Below are 24,330 nucleotides of genomic sequence, written 5' to 3' on the forward strand. Positions count from 1 at the left end.
CCTTCCCTCCCCCTCCTTTTTCCCCCATCTGACCTTGTCGGACACATCTCATTCTTCTTGTTGTTACAGTAAGTAAGCTTCTCTGTTTTCTCTACCGTTCTTGATCACAAGTGGCTCATTAAAATATAAATTATAAATGTACGTTATAATCCTGATCACACAGCGCCTAACTTTGTGTTTGGAAACACTGTTGATTTCAGGGAAATATATTTTACTGATCCTGTTTAGGTCATGTTCCCAAATATATTTTGAATTGTGATTATTACATAATATATATATATAAATCGTCTTTGAAGTCATCAGTTTCTTTCCTTTTTTTGGTTTACTTTTTGATTGAGACTGCCATCACAGTGAACTCACTCTGTGACATCTTCTACATCTTTTCTTCTTTTTTTTTTGGTCATCAGTATTACCTCATTATTTGGATGATTTTACTTTTTTTCTTTTGGTATTGAATTGTATCAGCTTATCTCGTTTTCCTTTTAAACTAGTTTCTGTAGTTACACCCCTCTGTTCTGTTTCTCCAAGTTTTGATGGGGATTTTTTTTCTGTAGTGAGAACAGTTTTTTTTTGTGTGAGTTCTTTTAATAAAGGATGTTCCTCTCCTGACTGCTTTTTGATGACTCATGAATAGTTTCAGGGAGTGCCATTTGTAGGTCCTATTTCTTTTCTTTCCTTCTATTGTTTCTGTTTGTCTCTCTGGGTTTTTTTGTACACTATATGACCATATTTGTCGGTTTGCTTCTCTTTACTTAAATAAACCAACAACTTTCTCTATTTTTTTAAAGTTTCCACTGGTAGATTTTACTTCTTTTCTTTGTCTTTATTTTTTCTCTCTGTATAACCTTTTCCCAGCACTAAATGACCATTTTTGTGTTGAGTTTATGTGCTTCTATGAATAGAAACAAACAAACTTTTCCTGCACTACTAAATGACCATCATTGTGTCAATGTGCTGCTCTTAATATTCAAACTCAAAACTGGTGGAAAACGTTAGCATAGATGGATAGATTCTTCTCAATTTTCACATCCTCTAAAATTGAGCTTTTTCCAAAATTTCAAAACAGTTTTTCTCCAAATACTGGGTGTATCCCTTTCTAGATGTGGCAGTCTTGCATTGTGCCCAATATCCATCATGTGTTCTGTGCTTAATTTGCTGCCAGAAAACGTCATTAACTTATGATGGATTATGTGTAATTTTCTTTCCTCTTTTCATGTTGTTTTTTTAAAAAATCACAATTGTTTTCCCATTTCTCATTTTGCTTGGGAGATGACGATGTTGTTTTACTGAGCATTACTTACCAGGCACAAAATGGCTTTTTTCAACTCATATCCTATTTATGGATCTGGTGTCAGTTCTTCCTGTGTTTTGTATTTTTTAAACACAAAAACTTTGTATTACATGTCATATACTTGCTTCTGTGGAAGTACGGTTAGGATCTTTGCCGTTGTTGCACAATGCACCGAAAATGTCAATTTGTGAGGCATCGCAGTGAAATCAGGTGCTCATCAAAATTTAATGGTGAAATCCAAGAAATCAGCATTTTTTTGGGCCGATGGGCACGGTTTTTCTAATTTTATTTTTTTGCCTCAACACCTTTTATGTCCATTTAAAATCACATTTCTATGTGGATTTTACTGATAACCATTGATTAAAGGCTCAAAAAATGTAAACTTCCAGTTTCCAAGGACTCTTAGGCTATGGAAGTTAACAAACTTTGACTGCCATTTTCTTGCTAATTTTACCTCTGAAACCGGGCGGCCCTGACCTCCTTCAATTGCAAATATTTCGACTTCTATTCGATATAAATGGATATTTTTTTCACCAAAAGGAAGACAAACGAAGAGGCTTTAAGATGATATCAATAACGCCATATATATGCCCCAAAATTGACGAGCGCCTGATTCCACCACGTCGTGATCAACTCATTTGGTTTTCCAGTCGGCAAGTTTTTGTCAGGTACATTTTGTATCTCTGACAGTCTACTGGGATGTTGTGTCCTAACCAACCCGCCTTGGTCCTGACAATTACGGTCTTAGCAGCCTGTCGCCTAAATGATCTAAATTGTGTCGATAGGGGTGTGAAAAGTGAAATATTTGCAATTTCAATTTAGGTTTAGTATTAGAAACTTTATGATTTACTTTTAGCACTTGAGCCCAGGTTGATAAAACTGATGGGTGCTTTATAATGGCTAGATTACTTTTTCTCCTTGTTGTATAGTTATAATAGACCTCTTTAAGCCTACGCATAGCTGAGTGTTGACTCTGTACTTCATTGGGTTTTTTTTTTAACAAGGCTTTTTGTTAGAACCAAGCACTAGTCTTGAGACGCTTGTTTATCTTATCAATGCAAATTGTTCTTCCTCCAAGTTGTTGCAGAACCTGTTTATTTTGCTGGGCATTCTGAGTCAATAAACTGAATATATTGCGTATTATGTCTACCTGGACTTGTCTTGTTCCTGTTTTTTTGTTATGTGTATTCATTTTCTTGTTTTGAGTCATTTTTAATACTTGGTGGGTGGTTGACGGGTGTGGTTTGCTCCTTTCCCATAAAAAGATATATCGTCATTATCCATCTTCCTTTTTTTCTGTTTGTTACTCTCAAACACATCTAATCTTCAGTACTTATTTGACCTAATCGGGTTGCAAGTGCCGTAAAGCGCTAAGACACATTTGCTGCGGTAAAGTGTGCTGTGGTACTGTGAGTTCCAAACACTTGGTAGGTGGTTGGAGGGTGCTACTGGTCGGTCCTACTTCTTTTCTTTCCTTTGTTGTTTCTGTCTGTCTGTCCTCTTCCAAGTATTAAATCATCTCTGTTTCAGAGTACTTCTCTTTATTCAAATCAAATAAACAAAGTGTGCTGTGAGTTCCAAATACTTGACTCTGAACTGAGAAGTTCATGGAAATTGGTGGTTGGTGGGTGCTCTGGTGTCCTACTTTTCTTTCCTTTGTTGTTTCAGTTTGTCTAACTCTTTTTATGTGTGTGGTAGATCTAAGTGTTTGACGGCGCTCGCAACTGCAAAAGGTCATTATGAGCGCGCGGGGCACACCAAATATTTTCAGTTGGTAGAAAATTTTGAATTTCGCCCGGGTGGCGGCTGAAGCCTACTCTTATTTTATATATCGATTTTAGACCACCAAGGGATCTTTAACATGTGCAAGACCTCCGAGATTTTTCGCCCTTGTCCCAGAAGGCTAGGTGTAGATCTTTCCTACCAGAAGTTCAGGGGTGTGGCTGAAAGACAGCAGTAAGAAGGAGCCAAGGAGTAGCAGTAGAAAGGCTGCAGAAAGATCCGGAGCCCAGAGTAGGGGGCAAAGGAGGTGAAGGGGTGGGAGAAGAAAGTGGAGACGAAAGCAGACGACAGAACATTGCTAGAGAGCTGGAAGAGAGGTGAAGGGAGATAAATTTAGAGAATAAAGTTTTTCCGTCGCTACCCGGATTCGAACCTTGAACCTTTGAAGGAGAGGCGAACACCTTAACCTCTAGGCCACGAGAGCCCCCGTCTGACTCTTTCCAGGCATTAAAAGGCTGTTATTGTGTCAGTGTGCTTCTCCTTACTCATTGGACAGACAATGCGGAGAGAAGCATTGGAGAATATTGTAACAACAGGCAAGTTTGATGGAAAGAGAGACTGAGGCAGACAGGAGGGAAAGATACACCATTGCTGCAACGCAAGACAGATTGAAGTGGAGTGGAGGTCCATGATCGCCCACCCCAGTAGGCAAGGCACCGGAAAGCCTGCCTCCTAAATGATCTAGAATGGGGACGTAAAACGGCTACTTGATTGTTGTTTTTTTAAACAAATTATCTTGGATCTCTGTCTCGCACAATACCAACATTTTTCAGGATAGCCCCCTTGTGCTTAAAAGGAACCAGTTCTGATCTAGATGTTCGTCCATGTAGGCTTATATGACCACCAACCCCGTTTTACGTCCCCATGGACACCATCTAGATCATTAAGGAGGCTGTCTTCCGACCATTCCTGTCAGGCTAAGAGAGATTTTTAACATCCCAGCAGAAAGGTCGAGATACTTGAGGTGCTGACGACCAATGTTCGAACTCCTCATGGAGGCAGCAGCAAGGATCAAAGAAAACTAAACACCTTCGTCAGCAGATTAATCTAATTACATTTGTAGTTGGTTCTTTAATGCCCCAATTGGGATGTCATAGTCATAGGCTTATATTATTCATCACCCCAAGACCGCAGTAGGCGGCTTTTTGTCTATATTTCCTGGCAACGTTAAGAATGAATAATGGTAGGCCTGCAGAAAGGTTATTGGAATTGAAGTAAATGAACTGGAATCTACTTTGCTTGAATAAAAAATACCTCAGATGTAATGAAACTGAATTGAATGACCCCGAAAGACTAGATCTAGACAATTTTCTATCATACCGTAAGACAAGAATTACCGGAATTAACAAACTTTGCTCAAAGTGGAACGGTTAGCTGAGAGAATGCCAAGCTCGTGCTGAATGACTTAGCCTTCTGTATTGTGTTGATTATCACCCCCCCCCCCCCAAGTCCCCTTCTCTCTCTCTCTCTCTCTCTCTCTCTCTCTCTCTCTCTCTCTCTCTCTCTCTCTCTCTCTCTCTCTCTCTCTCTCTCTCTCTCTCTCTCTCTCTTTAATATTGTTCGGTTTGTGGGTACGAACAGATTTGGAGAGAGTGAAGAAACGCACGCTCGAAAGGGCTGTTTGTTTTATTTTTGTCTTCTAGTACCTTATAACCAAAAAGTGACTACATGTACTGAATAAAAGAAAGGTACTGTCTAAATCCCAATACGTTACGTAACAGTCATAACAGAGGTGTTATGTAAAGTACATGGTACCACATCTCCCCCCGAAGTTATTGTCTAAATTATGGTTGATCATCTATTTTAAATAAGAGTGTCGTCAGGCACTGTCAGGTTACCGTGTCGAAGACGGTACGTGTTGACCCTGGGCTCTTGTGTTGTAGTAGTTGTAGTCGGCTCTGGGGTAGCCACGAGATGACTTCTGTTGCGGCGGACAGTGCTCCCTTTTTCAGCTGTCACTGTGTAGGAGCGCGGATTGGGGCGTCTGTTGTTAACGATGCCCGGTCGGCTTAGGTCTCGAATATGGACAGAATCACCGGGATTAAGTTCTAGAAGAGATTTGACACCGTGTCTCTTGTTGTATAGCAAACGCATGATCTCTTTCCTCTTCTCCTCCCTTAGACGAATAGAGAGTAGATCAACAGAAATTGGATGTAAGTTGTCCTGCATAATGGACACTTTGGTTTGGAGTTTCCTTCCCACGAGGAGCTCACTTGGGGCATACCCGTTTTGTAAAGGAGTAGCCCGGTATAGAAGGAGGGCAGTGTATTGATAGTTGGCTTTCTTGAGGAAAAGCTTCACTGTTTACGCTGCTCTTTCTGCCTCACCATTGCTCTGGGGATATCTTGGAGAGCTGGTGATGTGAATGAAACCAAACGCTTTTGAAAAAGCTTGGAAACTGCCGCTTGAAAACTGAGAGCCATTGTCGGACACGACTGCCTCTGGGATGCCATGAGTGTCAAAGGTGGACTTGAGTTTATTGATAACGAATACATGTACGCTGTTGAGCTTTTCGAATAAGCGTAGCTCTACCCAACAAGAGTAATAGTGGACCACGACGATGTAGGTCTGACCTTTCAGGTCAAACAGATCCATGGCCAATCGAGACCAAGGTCGGTCTGGTGACGAGGAAGGGAGTAGAGGTTCCTTCTGGACTGGACGAAGTTTTGCACAAGTGTTGCTCTTCTTCACCATGTCCTCGATCTGACTGGTGATGTTGGGCCACCAGACTCAAGTTTGAGCTAGAGCTCGGCACTTCGTGATGCCAAGATGGCTTTCGTGGAGTCGATTCAGAGTGTCTATTTTCGTGGAATGACAAGTCGGTCGTCAAACAAAAGGATATCACCCACAATGCTGAAATGATGGTGATTAGTCCAGTACTGTTTCATAAGTAAATGTTCAGGCATGTATGCTGGCCAGCCTCTGGCACAGTATTTCTGGACTTCCGACGTTTCTGGGTCGCTCTTCTGCTGGGAGACAATATTTTGACGTCTCTGTGGTGAAGCAGGGAGGCCGTCAATAGCATGTTGTGCGAAGTCAGCCACTTCGTCAACAGAGAGTGATTCTGCATCTGAAGGCAGATTTGTCGGAGCACGACAAAGTGCGTCAGCTGTGATCTGATGCTTTCCCGGAACATGCAGCATATTTGGTGAAAAGCGCATCAGCCTCAGACGGAATCGTTGAATCCTTGGTGGCATTTTGTGGAGTTCCTTGGTAGAGAGAAGAAGGACCAAGGGTTTGTGATCAGTCTCCAATGTATACTGCTTGTATGCTAACAGGTCTGCAAGAACCACCATCTTGTATTTGTAGAAGTACTGCCCCGAGGGAAGACATGGAAGCATCTGTAGCAACGATAGTCTCCCGGTCAGGCGAGTAGTGTGCCAGTATATGTGTTGTGGTGAGGCCATTTTTGGTGCTTTGAAAAAGATGCCTCTTGATGTTCTCTCCAGGTCCACAATGAGTCTTTGTTTAGCAATGCTCGCATAGGTTCAGCTGCAGAAGCCAAGTTGGGATGTAATTTTGCTGTCTGGTTCACTATACCCACAAAGCCTTGTAACCCAGGGACGTTCTTGGGCTGAGGGAAGTTTCGAACAGCGTCCACTTTTGCAGGATCTCACTTGAGGCCTGGGTAATTGTTCACGATGTGCCCGAGAAACTTGATGGACGGCTGCGAAAATTCACACTTGTATCCTTAGTTCTCTGGAGACGCTTCAGGACTTGTCTGACACGCTTATTGTGAGTGTCCTGATCAAGCGCGTGTATGAGAATGTCATCTATGTGACAAATGACACCTGGAAGGCCGTCCAGAATGTAACGTTTTCCTTTGGAAGATTTCTGGGGCTGAGGATATGTCGAATGGAAAACGGTTAAAGCAGAATCTCCCAAACGGTGTTATGAAGATAGTGTACCTTCTGGAGTCTGGAGCGAGAGGGATTTTCCAGAATCAGCTAGTCGTATCCAGCTCAGAGAATACATGTACCGTAGACCCTGCAAGCTTGGCAAGCTGTTCGTCTATGGGTGCCAGAGGATGGACTTCTCATCGCACTGCCTTGTTTAGACTGGTGAGGTCCACGTAGATTCTAACAGCCGTTTATCTTTGGCACAACTACCATGCTGGAACACCATTCAGTGGGCTCCGTTACGGGTGCATTTCGGTGTTGGCTTTTGGCAGTAGAGAGTGTGCGACTTTTCGTGCTGTGTACAAGGTCATACATGTAGGAGCGCGTGGGACACTTTAAACTTTTTCATTTGGTAGGAAATTTTGAATTTTGCCCCGGTGGCGGCCGAAGCCTTCTCTTATCGATTTTAGACCACCAAGAGAAAGGAGATAATTTTAGTGAAGAAAATCTTTCTGTCGCTACCCGGATTCGAACCCAGGATCTTTGAATGAGAGGCCAACACCTAGACCACGAGAGCTCCCAAATGTTTGGTGTGTCCCGTGCGCTCATATATATGACCGTATGCAGTTGCGAGCGCCGTGAAACACTTACAAAAATAGTTTTTAAAAATTTAGGCCTTCCTTTCATAGGCCTGTTAGGTCAACAAATAAATGTAACTAAAAATATAGATCAAGTATACAAGTACGCAACGAAACCCCGGCGAGTTATGACGGAAACTGAAAGTTGGATCCGAAACTGCTTATTATGATTAAAACTATGTATTGCTAATACACGCACTATTATAATACGGTAATCATAGATATAGGAAGTGTATACTCTTATAGAGTATACACTTCCTACATTATGACGGTAATAGATCTACTATTAGCGCAATAAGGTAAGATCGAAAGTAAAAGCTTCCACGGAAAGAAGAATTTTCGGAAATTCCCTTTGCCTTTCCTTTAGAAACGGGTTTTTAGTGGACGAAAATAAAAACTATTCGTCAATAATTTGAGGAAGTAAATGAGCCACAGATTTATGCTAACTTTTTAAAAACAAATATGATTCCAGCTGATGTTTATGTTTGTATTTTTTGTTTTTCCTAGAATGAAAGAATCACCATGTTATGGTCTCTAGCACAGAATTCTACACTTAGTGTAGAATCCTGTGGTCTCTAGTAAACTAGAAATTATTTGTTTCGAAATTTTTGCCTAAGCCCCACAAGCTACAAAAACGGAAGTAGTGAAACGATGTAAACATTGGTCAATAATAAAGTGTCAATACTTCTCTCTCTCTCCTCTGGAACTCTTGACTTTTGAGACTTTCACTTTCAGAAGCAATGACCCCTACTAGGCTACCGTGTTTTTTGACCTACTCGCTGTCCTGATATTGAATCTAATGCATACGTCGCCTTCTAATTTGCAGATGAATAATCCTGATTATTTTTTTTATCTTTCAGGTAAGTGAAATCTCTGAAATCCTTGTGACAAGTGAGACGAAGTTAGGTCTAGAATCTACACGCTCTTCTAGACTCTAGACACTACAAGTCTAGATTCTAGATCCAGATCTAATATATAGATCTAGACTGAAGTCCTAGAACTGGGCGGTCAAAGAATGTGCTTGATGTGGCGGCAGTCACTAGACTAGAGACACACTCCCTGCCTTAAAGTCCAACAGTAGGTTCAGTTTGGCATTGTATGAGGCTCGGCGCAAGGGGAAGGTATACCGTGACTTCTGTTGAAGTGACTCTGATTCCACTCGCTGACTGGAGCTGCAGTGTGCTCCTTCTTGCTTTGGCGATCTTGTAGTTCCGTTTGTTAAAGACCACGATCCATTTGTTTACACCCAGAGTCCAGAGAATTAATCCAGAAGTCTTGATGACCAAATATAAGGCAACTCAAAGAACCTAATTGCAAAACATCAAATTATGGTAAAATTCAACGAACGAAACAACAAAATCACCCTTTTTTTAACTATGGTCGTTTCCGCTCCTGAGGTCCCTCATATCTTCGCAATGATCTTCAACACAGATCAAGAATCTTCAGATAGCAATCTACTGCCTCTGTTGGTATACCATATATAAATATAGTCTTCAACATATATAGTCTTCAACCATGAACCTGTTTGGGCCTATGAGTCCTACTGTAACCCACGCATTCTGTGTGCGCAGGTTTCAGTCAACAACGTTGTCTTGTCTTTCAGACCTACAGTGAGACTGTTGGGCTCAATCTGCGAAGCCAGAAGTCGGCACTGAAGGTATCATACAAAACATGCGCATTCAAAAATGAAAACTTAGCTTAGATGTACCTGCTCTGTAGCCTACTTTAAAAAAAAGAGGGATCAGAAACAGGATTATGTCTTGTCAAATACAAAAGCGAATTAGACAGTTTCATCAGTGGCAGTAATCCAAACGGCTCAGGAAGAAGAAACAATGGTGATCTTAAAGTACTGTTGGAGACCAAACACTGCGCAGCATGATCTCTACTGACGATCTTTGATTGTATGACTTAGTGTTGATGTCATTTATTATTTTTAGCAGCGGGGTTTCGTTTTGTCCAAGACAACCCAAAATTTATAAAAAGAGGAGCCCTGTGTGCCTTGCGTTACATGTGTTCAACTGTCAGAAATACTTACATCTTGATCGTATTGTCTTGAAAGAAGAAAAGCTTGGGAGCACAACGATACTAAACATATTATGGTGACATGGAGACACATATGATGGTTCTTGTCATGTTCCAATTATGGGCTAATTTGAAGAAAACACGCCAACTTTTGAGAAGGGTGCCCTCCGGAAAATGTCTGTAACAGTGAATTTTGTCTTTTTTAAAATGAAACATCAAGCGATATCGATTCTGTAGACATTCAAGTACCCAAAAATGGACAGAGTAAAAAATCAAATTTTGACCTAAACATCGTGTTTTGCAGACCCGTGTCATGCCTTAAGATGATTCCAATAACTCCATATGCCCCAAAATTGACGAGCGTCTGATTCCACCGCGTCGTGACACATATCTCAAAAATTCAAAAACCTCTGTGTTCAGCATTGAATGTCCTATTAGGTACTAGTTCTAACCCTTAATTCGAAATGGTTAAAATCCGACTTTTGGTACATTTCTTTAGGCACACACACGTATATATATGTTCTTGTAGGCTGTCCTGGTCTTGGTGAATGAGGCTCTTGTCATCAGCGAAGAGCAGTTTGTTGAGTTGTTCTGAGATGTTATTTGCTTTTGTGTTATCTTGTCCTTGTATACTATGAAAAGTAATGGTGATAGGACACCTGCTTTGTCTGATGCCTGATGTCACTTTGAACCAGTCCACATGTCCCTCTTTAGTTGTTACCCAACTTGGAATATTTTCGAATATCAGTGCGTTGATATTACAAAGGAGTAGGTCTTCCACTCTGTATATATTCTTTCAAAGTTTGCTGTGCTCCTTCTTTCCTATCAAACAACTATCGTCCTTATCTCCCCTCCTTCTTTTTTATGTTTGTTACTCTCTTGTAACACCTCTAATCTTCAGCACTTTTATGACCTTATTGTGTTGCCAGTGCCGTGAAACTCTTACTAAAACTAAAAAAGTTTGCTGTCAACTCGGTCAAATACCTTCTCCTGATCCACGAACACTTATATTCAGGTCTCTGCTGTGTCTATAGATCTCTCACAGATAGGATTAAAGGTGATTGCAGCATGTTACACTGTTAGGGTTAATGTAAGGTTTGGTATTATGTCGCTGTGTGGGTTTATCAGGTTAGAAAAATAGATGTATGAGGCAGCAACCTTGTTGAGGATTTGTCTTGTCGATTTGGAAGACTTTCAAAGATAAAATTTGGGGTCATGTAATGTTTGTTTCTAGCCAGTAGATGATTTTAGAGTTTTCTCTTTTATGTGTTATTTATGTGCTGTTTCTGCCTTATAATGTGAGCAAATAAAGCAACGGAGCGTGAGATTGGGATTTCCTTTTCTCTTTAACTCGACGCGGCCAGCAGTACAAAATACCCCATCTGTTCACCCAGCCAGGTGAGTGACTGCAACAGACTTCTCGGGCCTGGCGCAGTGCCTGGGGCAGAACTGCTCCAGGTGACCGGAACGGAGAATTTTCACCGTCGCGCTATTGCGCCAAGTGACCTCAAAGTGTTAATGTGGATATTGTTAGTAATTATATATTTATTGCAAACTTATGACGTATGTACATGTATATTAACTTTTTCTTTTTGTTTCCAGGTTTTTAATGACTGGGAGTGTGAATACTTACACAAAAGTTTTCAGAGGACAGACTGTGGAATGTGTCAAATTTTTGTCGGGCCCTGTTGCTAGAAGCAACACTTGAACAACGTTGTCTTGGGGATTTGACTAAGTGACTTATTCAGCTCTTTTCCATTACTGTTACCAACCAGGACACTGAGCTACTTCCATTGGGGGCGTTGAGTGGTCAAAGGCTCTGCAAGGTTTCCCTTTTCCTCCTCCATTGGTTGCTTTCTTTTGTCGCGGTCTGAGATGTAGACCAGACAACTAAATCCGTCATTTATGAGTTTTAGCTATCCGGTAGAATTTGTAGAAGAGTTGTTAGATTTTGAAGATTATTATTCTTGCTGGAGTTTCTCTGAAAGTTCTGACTCGATGGCAGAGAGTGGAGACTGTTGGGCTCAATCTGCGGAGCCAGAAGTCGGCACCAAAGCTCCAACTTTGAGCTTCAGTCCTAGGATTCCGGATCTTTTTCCCAGTCGGCATTTGACTGACTTGAGCCGATGGCCACTGTTCAGCGTCCTTGATTTGGACTTGATCTCCACCATTAAAAAAATCTGCGTGTTTGGGAGTGCGGGCAACGAAGCTGTCTTCATCACCGAAAATGACGATGTCTTTGCTTTTGGCTCTAACTGCAGTAGCTGCCTTGGTTTAGGTAAGCTCTTTTCCTTGATATCTACTCTTCTTGTCGTCTACTTTTTCTCCACCCCCTCCTCCTTCTCCTCTTCCTCCTCCTTCTCCTCCTCATCCTCATCCTCTTCCTAATCCTCCTCAATTGCCAGGTCTGAAACAGACATCAGCAGTCATGGTTCGCCACCCGGTTCTTTGCTAGGATGCTCTCATAAAGCTATATATGTGAGATGTGCTGACAAAATGAGTTACTTCTAACGATCCAAGAATGGAGATATCGGCTGAAAATCGACACTGGGGTCAGATTTATAAATTTTCAATTGATGCCATTTTGTTCAAGTTTACTGTGTCTTTTACTATTCCATGCTCATAAACTGTACAAACTTCAGCTATCAAGTTGATGTGTCAATTTCCATAAGGCTGAAATCCGAGAAGTAACTCATTTTGTCAGCACACCTCACATATATATTGTCCTTGTCTTTCCCTTCACCCATCTTTTTCCAGTTTTCTAAGTTGGTTGCTCTGCTGCCTCTGCCTTCAGTTTTAATAATGGACAACAACATGTTCAAGGCTAACTACTCACAACCTTTTGAAATCTCAATTTTTGTTGTCTTCATATTAATGTCATTGGTATTTCAGGTCTTGTTAACATGCGTTTTGCTGTGGTTTCTGACCTCTCTCTCTCTATATTTCTCTGCGCCCTAAAGTAAACCTTCAGAAGAAATAGTCAAATAGTCTCATCTGTTAAACTATATAGTTCTCATGACATAGATCTCTCCTTTAATGTATCATTTTGGACATCCTCCCAGTCCCTAATTATTAAAGGACTAAAACATGAAATGGCAAATGCAATAATTAATCTGATTTCCATATTATATTTTATAAACCCCCCACTTTTTCTGTGTCTCTCAGCCTCACTCTCTCATTCTCTCTCTCTCTCTTTCTCTCACACACACACTCTTTCTCTCTCTCTCTCTCTCTCTTTCTTTTTCTCTCTCTCTCTCTCTCTCTCTCTCTCTCTCTCTCTCTTTCTTTTTCTCTCTCTCTCTCTCTCTCACTCTCTGTCTCTTTCTTTTCCCCTCTCTTTCTTTCTCTCTCTCTTTCTCTCTCTATCTATCTCTCTCTCTCTCTCTCTCTCTCTCTCTCTCTCTCTCTCTATCTCTCTCTCTATCTCTCTCTCTCTCTCTCTCTCTGTGTCCCCTCCCCCTCACATTTATCATCATCTATTACAATGACCCTAAACATGTTCTCCCTCCCCCCCTCTGCCCACCCCACAGGAGACACGCACAGTAGCTTTGAGCCTCGAAAGATTGACATTCTCTGTCGGAAGAAAGTTGTGGACATCGCGTTCGGAAGCGGACCTCATGTTGTTGCTGTGACCAGAGGTAAAAAAATGTGTAGCAACACCACACACATGGGTCATGTGTTGTTCTCAGCTGTTTCAAGATACGTCGGGCACAACCTTGATTTTTCTCACAACTGTCTGCTTTTGACTCCCCAAACTTCCAAGCTATTGTAACCAAAACAGCTACACTATTATATATATATATTATCTATATATATATTACGTTACTTGTAGGTAGGTGGTTGGCGGGTGGTCTGGTGTGATTTGCTCCTTCTTTCCTATCAAATATATATATTATCCTTTAAATTTCTCACCCTGCTTTCATGTGTTTGTTACTCTCTTGTAACATCTCTAATCTTTAGTATTTATATGGCCTAATTGTGTTGCAAATGCTGTAAAACTGCTGTAAAACAGAAAAAAAAAAAAATACTTGTAGGACTTGGAACAAATTTTTTAATTGATACTCAAAGTGTTATATTTTTGTCAAAATAGGATACACAACTCAATGGATCAATAAATCGTCATGGTGTTTGCACCATTGTGTAAGTTATTGTTTGTTGCTTTGAGAAAAGTTCTATCATAGGTACTTATCAAGTCAGCCTTATGACGTTTAACAAAACGGAAAATGTGTCAATAATTGAATTTTTAGTACATTAAACAAAACCCTGTTGTATTGAGGATACGAAACAAGTAATATCTTTTCACCGTATCAATAACTCTGTAGGCCTACCTGAAAAAAAAAGTCTCAGGTAGTAGTAGCATTAAGACGGTGATAAAATGCTTTTTTTTTACACATTTTGTCAGAGCCGCAATTGTCACACCATTTTAATCAACATTTTTTACACATATGACACTTGAGTAGACTTGGTCCACGGTATACACGGTAAACAATGACAGAAACTGTACCATGTAAATTCCTCCCCCCCACCCTTCCCCATCTCCCCCCATCCTCTCTCCTCTGCTCCTCCTCCCCTCTGCTCCTCCTCCCCTCCCTTCCCCATCTCCCCCCATCCTCTCCCCTCTGCTCCTCCTCCCCCAACTCCTTCTACACTCCCTCCACCCCTCCCCTATATTATAATTATGACACTCGGCAAGCTGCCCACCTGTGGAAGATGACCGCTTTTATCCTCAACAATGATTTCGGGAAAGTTCATTTGTGTCACGACGCGGTGGAATTAGGGGCTCGTCAATTTTTGGGCGTGTGGAGTTTTTGGTATTGCCTTAAAGCATGTTCATTTGCCTTGCTGTAGATAAAAGAATTACCTGTTTATCTTGAGTACATGTCGAGGTATTTGCGCTATTGAATGAGATGGGTGTCACTTGGTTTCAGAGATAAAATTAGTCACAAAATGGCTGCCAAAGTTTGGTTATTTACAAAGCCTCAGAGTCCGTGGAAAGTGACAATTTTCATTGTCTGTGCCTTTAATCAACATTTTTCAATATAATTCACACTGAAATGGGTTCCTCAATAGACATAGAAGGTGTTAAGTCGAAAAACAAAATTTCAATAAAAATTGCCAAACCAGCGGAAAAGTGCCAGTTTTTTTACTTTCATTATTTTGGGAGCGCCTGATTTCACCACGCTGTCTCACATTTGTATTTCCGTCTGTATTCATGTGACTTGATAAGATTTTATATGTATTTACGTGTAACTAGATATAACTCTATTTGCACATTAAGCTTTGGTATTGCATATTTTTCTGATGCACCTGACTTGAGATAATTCAACCCTTGTATTCAAGACTTGGATTGGGCATGATCATTTTCATTCATTTACAGCTGGCGAAGTGTTCAGCTGGGGTTTGAATGGCTACTGTCAGCTGGGCAATGGAGGTTCGAACCAGGGCTTTGTGCCTGCTGCTGTGACTACCAACTTGGCCAACAGACAGGTGGTGAAAGTGGCGTGTGGGAGCCATCACTCCATGGTGCTTACGGTGGACGGTGAGGTGAGAATCTCTTCCTCTCTACCTCTTGTTTTTTTGTTTGTTTGTTGTAAATTCGTTTGGGGTGCATTAACCCTTCCAGCTCCAGCCATTTTTGTGCGCTCGCTAACCACAGTCCCAGCCACCGACGGCTCGAGAAGTGACCTATGATTCTAGCTTGGATCCACATATCCATGTTTAGAATAAAGGATATAGTATAACATTGACTTCCGGGTCAAACGTTTTTATCGAAAATTCTACCTTTTGTATTCAAGTTTTAAAACCCGATTTCGAAGTTTATACGACTTTGTTTTATGGTTATACCCAAATTATAACCCAGATACCAGTCTTAGCACTTTTACAAAACAAAGTGTATCATTATTTTGCTTACTTAAGAAATGTATGACTCTTCTTTAGAATATTGATACTATATTTGTAAAATGGACTCAAATTGCCATTGCTCTGTTATTGAGTAATCGATATTTTTCAGTGCTAGATCTAAATTGTCAAAATATTTTTTTTCTCCCCCAAATCTCTAATTTTTAGTAAAATTACACAAAAAATACTACTCAAGAAACATGTAGTTTATTCAAAATGCAATTTTGAATGATTCCATATAAGATAATTGTGAATTTTCGGGATTTTGTTCAAAAATTTTATTTTTTCAATATCGAATGTTTTGATTCAAATGTACAAATTATGTGGAATGTATGTAAAGAAATGCAAAATTTTCAATATTTTCCAGTTTTATTTTCATTTATGGTTATTTTGTTATGTATCGTATGACTAGATCTAGGTGCAAACATATTTTTTGACTTTCACCAAAGATGATTAATTTTGAATTTTCAAATTTCATCCACATCCATGCAAAATTGTGTTGCGCAGTCGCCTCTAATAGGAACCAAAGTTGAAAACTATACAAATAAGCAATACAGATGTATTCTACAAATCATACTGAAAATTTTGGTAGCCTGTATAATAATGTTGATATTTATTTGAATTTGTGGCCCCAGAGACCTGTGAATTGCGCTCTAGTCATCATCTCAAACAAACAAAATGCTTTGCTAAATGACAGTTATTGAATCGATGTGTTTGTCTTTACTCCAACAAATGAAGAGCACTAGGTGGGTAGTTTGCGAGTGCTCTGGTGTGGTTTGCTCCTTCTTTCCTATCAAACAACTCTCGTCTTTGTCTCTCCTCCTTCTTTTTTATGTTTGTTTCTCTCTTGTAACACCTCTATTCTTCTGGCGCTCATATGACCTTATGCAGTTGCACTTACTAAAACTAAAAACTAAACTTACTCAAACAAATGAAGAGTGCTTGTGCTGAAGTTGTGAACATTGTGGAGTTTTTGTGTCCTCCTGCAGGTCTATGCCTGGGGTCAGAACAACTGTGGACAAGTGGGCACGGGGTCTACAGCCAACCAGCCCTCGCCACGCAAGGTCACCTCCGTTATTGGTAAACTGCTTCTGCTACCGGATAGTGGGTGTTTTGTTGGTAGTTCACCAAGATCAAATACAGAAGAAGTTCTGTCTTTGAGCTGATATTTTACTTGTAAAGTGGGTGGTTGAAGGGCGCCACTGGTAGGTTGTGCTTTAAAAATACCATAATAATGATAATGCAAAAAATTTCTGTGTCTCGCTATTCTCACCCCCCCTCAGGTTTGCTAACAGTAGGCCTATGGCTATATCCTATAGGACAGACACACTCAGAACAGCACTGAGAATAACTTATAAGTTGTAGAGATAAGTTTCAGGTTTAGTTTATTTAATGGGCTGGGTAAAGTTTTCGACACTTATATTACCTAACTGTGGGTGATTGGTGGGTGCTCTGGTGTGGTTTGCTCCTTCTTTCCTATCAAACTTCTATCGTCCTGATCTCCCCTCCTTCTTTTTTGTGTTTATTATTCGCTTGTAACACCTAATTTTCGGCACTTACATGACCTTATTGTGTTGCAAGTGCTGTAAAACTCTTTCCTAACACTTTGCAGTCACACAGCCAGCAGTACAAAATACCCCATCTGGTCACCCAACCAGGAGAGTGACTGCAACAGACTTCTCGGGCCAGGTTTCCAGAACGGATAATTTTCACCAGCGCATTATTGAGTCAAGTGACTGCAAAGTGTTAAGCACCCCCCGCCCCCCCCTCCCCCCTTACCTCAAACTACATACTTTCCCTGCAGGTGCTCTGTGCGCTGTTTCCATCGCCTGTGGTCAGACATCCTCTGTAGCCCTCTTGGACAACGGCGAGGTAAATAAATAAATAAATAAATGAATAAATAAATAAATAAATAAATAAATGAATGAATGAATGAATGAATGAATAAATAAATAAATGAATAAATGAATAAATAAATGAATCAATAAATAAATAGATAAATGTGGTTGGTTAGCGGATGCTCTGGTGTGGTTTGCTTCTTCTTTCCTATCAAACATCTATCGTCCAATCTCCCCTTCTTCTCTTTTGTGTTTGTAACTCTCTTCAGCACTTATTTGACCTTGTTGTGTTGCAAGTGCCGCAAAACTTTTACTAAAACTAAACTAAATAAATAAATAAATAAATACGTAAATAAAGAAATTAATTAATAAAGAAATAAATGAATAAATATATAGATCTTTCCAACCAGAAGATCAGGAGTGTGGCTGAAAGACGGCTGAAAGGAGCCAAGGTGTAGCAGTAGCAAGGCTGCTGAAAGAGCCAGGAGCCCAGAGGAGGGGGCAAAGGAGGTGAGGGGGTCAGGGCAGAAAGTGGAGACGAAAGCAGATGACAGAACATTGCTAGAGAGCAGGAAAGGAGGAGAAAGGAGACTGTTTTAGAGAAGAAAATTTTCCCGTCACTACCTGGATTGGAACCTGGGACCTTTGAATGAGAGGCGAGAACCTTAACCTCTAGGCCACGAGAGCCCCCCTGAAAATAAATAGATAAATGTCGCTTGCAGAAAAATAAACCCGTCAATGAATAACTACATAAATACCATTTTTACTGATCTCCATGAGAAATTATGGGTTACAAAATAATTTGGCAAGTACAATATATATGACCATGCATTCTATAATTTTCCCATCTCTCCCCTCCACCACCCTCTCACCTCTGCCCCCCCCCAAAAATCCCAAACTCAACTCAGGTATACGGTTGGGGCTACAACGGCAACGGTCAGCTGGGTGTCGGGAACAATGTGAACCAGCCCAACCCTTGTAGGGTTCACATGCTGCAGGCCGCTGTCATCACACAGGTGAGTCGGTGAATAATAGCACAGGTGAGACGTCATTTCGGTAAGTTCTATGGTCTGCTGGGGTAATTATATAGTGTAAAGCGCATAGAGCTTGCTTTCGAGTGGGGACATGCGCTATACAAATGCTATTTATTATTTATTATAATTATAAAGTCATAGCACAGGTAAATCGTCCTGTCAGTAAGTCATAGCACTGGTGAGTCTTGATGCCGGTGAATTATAGTCTCTCTTGTCGGTGAATTATAGCACAGGTGAGACGTCATGTCGGTGAATTATAATTGTCATGCCGGTGATTTATGGCACAGGTGAGACGTCATGCCGGTGAATTATAGCACAGATGAGTCATCATGTCGGTAAGTCATAGCACAGGTGATAAGTCAAGTCGGTGAATTACAGCACAGGTGAGTCGACATGTCTGTGAATTATAGTGCAGGTGAGTCATTCGTAATGTAAGTGAGTCATCATGCAGGCAAGTCATCTCTCAAGTAAGTCATCATAATTATATGTGAGTCCTAGCTCAGACAAGTGATCATGTAGTAGAGTCATACTGAATTCAAACTAAGTTAAGGACCACTTGCAAATTTGGTTAAAGTTCCCTGAGGAATTCCGTGCTGCACGCTGTGGTTTCGCCCCTTTAAGAAGCTTTACAGTACTCATTGTTAACCCAGTAACACTTTCAGAGCAACAAATTTTGAAACTTTTCTTGCTGTCTTTTTTTTTCTCCGATTTTTTAAAATCAGGGCTATCTGTCAAGGTGGTCCTTAACTTATTTTGAAGTCTGTAGCTCAGATGAGTCATCGCAATGTAGGTAATTCATTACAAAGGTGAGTGAGTCATAGTGTAGGTAAGTCATTACAAAGGTGAGTGAGTCATAGTGTAGGTAAGTCATTACAAAGGTGAGGGAGTCATCGTGCAGGAAAGTCATTACAAAGGTGAGTGAGTCATCGTGCAGGTAAGTCATTACAAAGGTGAGTGGGTCATTATGTAGGTAAGTCATTACAAAGGTGATTGAGTCATTGTGCAGGTAAGTCATTACAAAGATTGATGAGTCATCATGCAGGTAAGTCATTACAAAGGTCAGTGAGTCAATATGTAGGTAAGTCATTGCGAAGGTGAGTGAGTCATTGTGTAGGTAAGTCATTACAAAGATCAGTGAGTCAATATGTAGGTAAGTCATTACAAAGGTGAGTGAGTCAATATGTAGGTAAGTCATTACAAAGGTGAGTGAGTCATTGTGTAGGTAAGTAATTACATATTTGAGTGAGTCATCGTGGTGTAATAGAAATGATTTGAGAGTAGAAGAATGTGGACCTGTAAATTTCAGCATAGTGGTAATGAGAAATAGTGTGCAGATCATAAGAGAGATGTGGGAGACGTAGAAATGTCATCTGTAAAAAAAATTTAATTGTAAAAAAGGAAAAAATTGTGTCGCAACGCGGTGGAATCAGACGCTCGCCAATTTTTGGGCATATAGAGTTATTAGTATTATCATAAAACTTGTCCATTTTTCTTGCATTTGGCGAAAGAAAATACCCACCTATCTTGAATGAAGTCAAAATGTTTGCGATTGAAGGAGGTTGGGGTCGCTTGGTATGTGAGGTAAAATTAGCGAGAAAATGGCTGCCAAAGTTTGGCAACTTCCAAAGCTGTAGTGTCGTTGGAAACTCGAAATATACATTTGTTGTGCCTTCAATGAACGTTTTTCGGTAACATCCACACAGAAATGTGTTTTTAAAAGGATGTAAAATGTGTTGAGTCGAAAAAAGAAATGTTAAAAAAAAAATTACCCAGCGTCCAGAAAAGTGCCTATTTCTTTGATTTAATTGTTTCGAGGAGCGTCAGATTTCACCATGCTGCCTCACAATTACTATTTTACTTCTCTTTTGATGCAATGCAGGTCATTTGGGGAGGCAGGATGCTTTTTGTCCTGTAGGGTTGAGTCTGGTTGAGTGGGATGCGCTATCATTGTGGACATATGAAGATACTGGATAAGTAACTTTCTTCCTGGAGAATTGAACTCATGTCAAGGGACGCTCATGGTGGAGAGGTTACTGTGTCCGCCTCTGATTCAATAGGTCCCGGGTTCAAATCTGGATAGCGACGGAAAATTTTCTTCTCTAAAATGTTCTTCTTTCCCCTTCTTTTCTGCTCTCTAACAATGTTTTGTTGTCTGCTTTCGTCTCAACATTCTGCTGATTACAGCAGCCTTTCTGCTACCACTCCTTGGCTCTTTCTTACTGTTGTCTTTCTGTCATACCTTTGATCTTATGATAGGTAAGATCGAATGCCTAGCCTTATCAGATAAGGGTGAAAAATCTCCTGCTACCTTCCCTTTCTCTCCTCTCCTGCTCCATTCCCCTGCCCCCCTTGTAAATCTTCCTAACCCTTCTCTCCTCCCCTATCCCTGCCCCCCCCCTTTCCTTCCCCACTTCCCTGTCTGTTCTTTTCCCCTTTTCCCTCCACTTTTCTCCTCTCCTCTCCCCCCCTCCCTCCCCCTCTCCCTCCCCTATATCACCATCCTCAGATCACATGTGGCTATGCCCACACCCTGGCCTTGTCCGATGAGGGGACCCTGTTCTCATGGGGAGCCAACTCCTATGGACAGCTGGGCACGGGCAACAAGGCAAACATGGTCTCCCCTGCCAAGGTCCTGTCCCTGGGAGAGAAGTAAGATTGGTTAATACAGTGGCATCTGCTTAAACCAAAATCTGCGGAAATGCAGGTTTTACAGTTTAGAGACAGCTTATCACCCCAATATTCATACCAACATTGTGCAACCAGTGCAAAAGGTGGATCGAGGGTGTCGAGGAAACCCTGAGAAAACATAATAAATAATATCACAACTGAAAGAGCTGCGGAGCTGGCCTACCATAGAAAACTGCATCTCCCCTTGACGTTTAACAGCAACAGAGGATGAAAAAGTAAAAGTAAAGTAAGAGTTTTTGGTAAAAAATTGGGAAATTTCTTTTCTTTAAGTTTGCTGCTGTCTTGAGATTAAAAGTGTGTGGTTTAACACTTTTCACCCACCCAGTGCGCACAGTGCACGACCTTTGTCCCTGGGCATCAGGAGGCAGATGGGCTACATCACTACTTTATTGTATCTCTGCAAAAATACCCCAGTCATGATGACATTTTAGGCGCACTGAGAAAATTGAATGTGGTAATTGCATGTTCACCAAAAAAGGAATTAAAAACTTAAGGTCTAGCACATTCTCACCCAAATTCTCATCATGTCGTCGGTGTAAAGCAGCACCCATGTCATGTCTACTGGACATAAAAATTTTTTTTTTTACTCCAATTGTTGTAAACAATCTGATTTTCGCTCTCAAAGGGCACACAAATCATTCAGAACAGAAAGGAAATTATAACTAACTAGTGCACATGTCTTAAAGGAGATCCTTCCTACAAACATTTAATGTTTTTGTTACTATATCACACCATGGCTGATCGGTGTTCTGTGGGGGCAAAGTGTTAGGCTGACTCCACTGAAATTTGTCGCTTTCAAGGACAAGCGGGCTAACCCAGACTTCGGGGGTTTCCAGAAATCTTGACCATCTTGACCTACACCAAAAGTGGGCATTGCCCTACCTGTAGGAGAAGTTTAGTTTCATTGGTGTGTATATTTGTTTGATTATAGTAAAAACTCTCCTTGTCTTTTAAAGAAACTGAACAAGGGGGCAAAAACTTTTCCTTCTATTTTCTCAATACAGCATTTTTCGGGACAGCCCCCTTGTGCTTAAAAGCGACCAATTGTAACTGCAAATGCAGAGACAAAAATAGAAATGGGCTGGTCACATTAATGAAAAGAAGGGTAACGGATGAACGAAAAGATGCACTGAATGGAGACCAAAAAGAGGAAAATGATCAAGAGGAACAGAATGATGGTTGCGAGGGAATTTCAAAGAGTGGATGGGTACAATCACAGTTGAGGAAAGTGGAGGTAGTCGTTTTGAGGGTTGAATCCTGCAGTGGGCGGACAATGCATAAAAAGGAAGTAATTCAAGAGCACAGAAGGAAAATGGCCCTTGTAGATAAATACTAAATTTTATTTGAGAAGGATGTAGTAACATACTGGTGACGTATTTTATCTTTATCTGAAAGGGCGGGTAAACCCCCTATGCCAGGGCCCTGTTTTGGTACAAAATCTAAAAATGACAAATCCGTCACATGGTTGGTCATTAAATGAAAACAATCTAGCCTAATAAATGAACTCCCAGTAAAAGGGACCTGTTTTCGGTAATTGCTAAAATGTAATTTGATTTCAAAGTTGTCATAAAGGAATGTTCACGAGCTGCTGCCAGCAGCTCACTTGTATGGCAGTTTTGACTGCGAGCCGCTTGGAGCAGTTTACCGGAGATAAGGAGTTAAAAGAGTCGTGTATAGAATGAACGGCATTATTATATGTGTAAATGTTAATGGATGTTTGAGGGTAAAGAAGGAGCCAGCCCCAGCAGAGCCCCCGCCAGCCACCCACACAGATGTCTGACAGTAAAGAAGAAGCCCCCCCCAGCAGAGCCCCTGCCAGCCACCCATACAGATGTCTGACAGTAAAGAAGAAGCCCCCGCCAGCCACCCACCTGAGCGCGCAGGTCGGAGATGATGATGAACTTCTTGAGGACGTTCTTGGGCAGGATGTAGGTGTAGCCTGTCTCCTTGATGTCGTCTGAGCTGACGTAGATGTGGTTGGTGCGGAGGTGAAGGTTGGTGGCCGAGATGGCTCGCACACGCCACTCCGTCTTGGAGGAGAAGGTGGCGGTCTCGTGGTTGGAGGTGGTGGTTGTGATGATCTCGTCGCCGTGCTTGTTGACCGTGCGCGTGGTGGTGGCCGTCATCTGAGACTGCTCCTTGGTCTGCTTCTCGATCTCCGCGATCTGCTGCCGCTGGGCGCTTGGGGCTGAGATCTCCATGCCTAGGATGATGTCCCTTGTCTCCGACTGGGTCAGGGACTTCACGTTCACGCTGGGGGGGAGAGGAAACACAGGAATGAGCAGCGCTGGTGCTTGTAGGATTAGTCTGTGTTTTACGGCACTTGCAACACAATTAGGTCATACAAGTGCTGAAGATTTGGTGGTACAAGAGAGTAACCAACACAAAAAAGGAGGAGAGATAAAGACAAGACATGTTTGATAGGGAAGGAGCAGACCAGCTCAGCGCACCCAATTTCTGGTGATTTCCAGATCCCGCGGTTATTTGAGTCAAGACATCAAGGGGCATTTTGCACTACAGCTCATCTTATTTCCTTTCAGTGTGTGTGTGTGTGTGTGACTGACTTGTTCTTCTAGCCATAGTCGGCCCTCCTCTCTCTATCTCTCGTTCTCTCCCTCCTACACAAAGCACACTCAATGTAAAGAGTCAACAAAGAAGACAAAAGCTCTCGTTGACGACATGACTGACTTGTTCTTCTAGCCGTGGTCGGCCCTATACCTTGTATTTTGTATCACTCTATGTACAGAGACAAACAAAAGATGTGACTGACTTGTTCTCCTTGACATAGTCGGCCCTATACCTTGTGTATCTCTCTATGTAAAGAGACAAACAAAAGATGTAACTGACTTGTTCTCCTTGACATAGTCGGCCCTATACCTTGTGTATCTCTCTATGTACAGAGACAAACAAAAGATGTGACTGACTTGTTCTCCTTGACATAGTCGGCCCTATACATAGTACTTTGTATCTCTCTATGTACAGAGACAAACAAAAGATGTGACTGACTGGTTCTCCTTGACATAGTCGGCCCTATACCTTGTGTATCACTCTATGTAAAGAGGCAAAAAGAAGACAACTGACAACAAGCTATAGACATAACTGACTTGTTCTTCTTGCCGTAGTCGGCCAGGATGAGGTCCTTGAGCTGCACCTCAATCTTCATCCACTCCTCGTCCGAGAGCGTGGGCCAGATGTGGTGGGCCTCGGTCACCGTCGTCTTGTCCGGCTTGAGCAGGATCTTGGTCTTGTCGTTGTTCACGTGCAGGGCGCGCAGGATCAGGATCAGACGGGAGAACGCCT

At 41.4% G+C, this 24,330-nt stretch overlaps 3 protein-coding genes across 3 annotated transcripts in view; 1 reads left to right on the forward strand and 2 right to left on the reverse strand.

Moving 5' to 3' along the window:
- Positions 1–5,377: 5,377 nt before the first annotated feature.
- On the reverse strand, positions 5,378–5,767 carry LOC101858877 (uncharacterized protein K02A2.6-like). The gene has a single exon (XM_005103812.1). The coding sequence runs from the start codon at positions 5,765–5,767 to the stop codon at positions 5,378–5,380; it is 390 nt and encodes a 129-aa protein (XP_005103869.1).
- Positions 5,768–8,165: 2,398 nt separating this feature from the next.
- Positions 8,166–20,991, forward strand: LOC101859115 (RCC1 and BTB domain-containing protein 1; the record flags this gene model as incomplete). Its single annotated transcript, XM_005103813.3, is given in 8 exon segments — positions 8,166–8,410; positions 11,175–11,850; positions 13,103–13,210; positions 14,950–15,116; positions 16,460–16,550; positions 17,275–17,342; positions 18,217–18,324; positions 20,849–20,991. Coding segments are annotated over 7 exon segments (1,058 nt in total), but the record flags the coding sequence as incomplete, so codon positions are not given.
- Positions 20,992–22,736: 1,745 nt separating this feature from the next.
- Positions 22,737–24,330, reverse strand: part of LOC101859348 (pre-mRNA-processing-splicing factor 8-like) — an 8,277-nt gene continuing 6,683 nt past the window's right edge. Inside the window, exons 3-4 of the mRNA XM_005103814.1 lie at positions 24,135–24,328; positions 22,737–23,283 (exon numbers count right to left, since the gene is read on the reverse strand). Coding sequence (XP_005103871.1) covers positions 22,737–23,283; positions 24,135–24,328 — 741 coding nt within the window. The remainder of the gene's footprint in view (positions 23,284–24,134; positions 24,329–24,330) is intronic.

This window comes from Aplysia californica, unplaced genomic scaffold, assembly GCF_000002075.1.
Source record: "Aplysia californica isolate F4 #8 unplaced genomic scaffold, AplCal3.0 scaffold00390, whole genome shotgun sequence".
In the NCBI taxonomy this organism is placed as follows: domain Eukaryota; kingdom Metazoa; phylum Mollusca; class Gastropoda; order Aplysiida; family Aplysiidae; genus Aplysia; species Aplysia californica.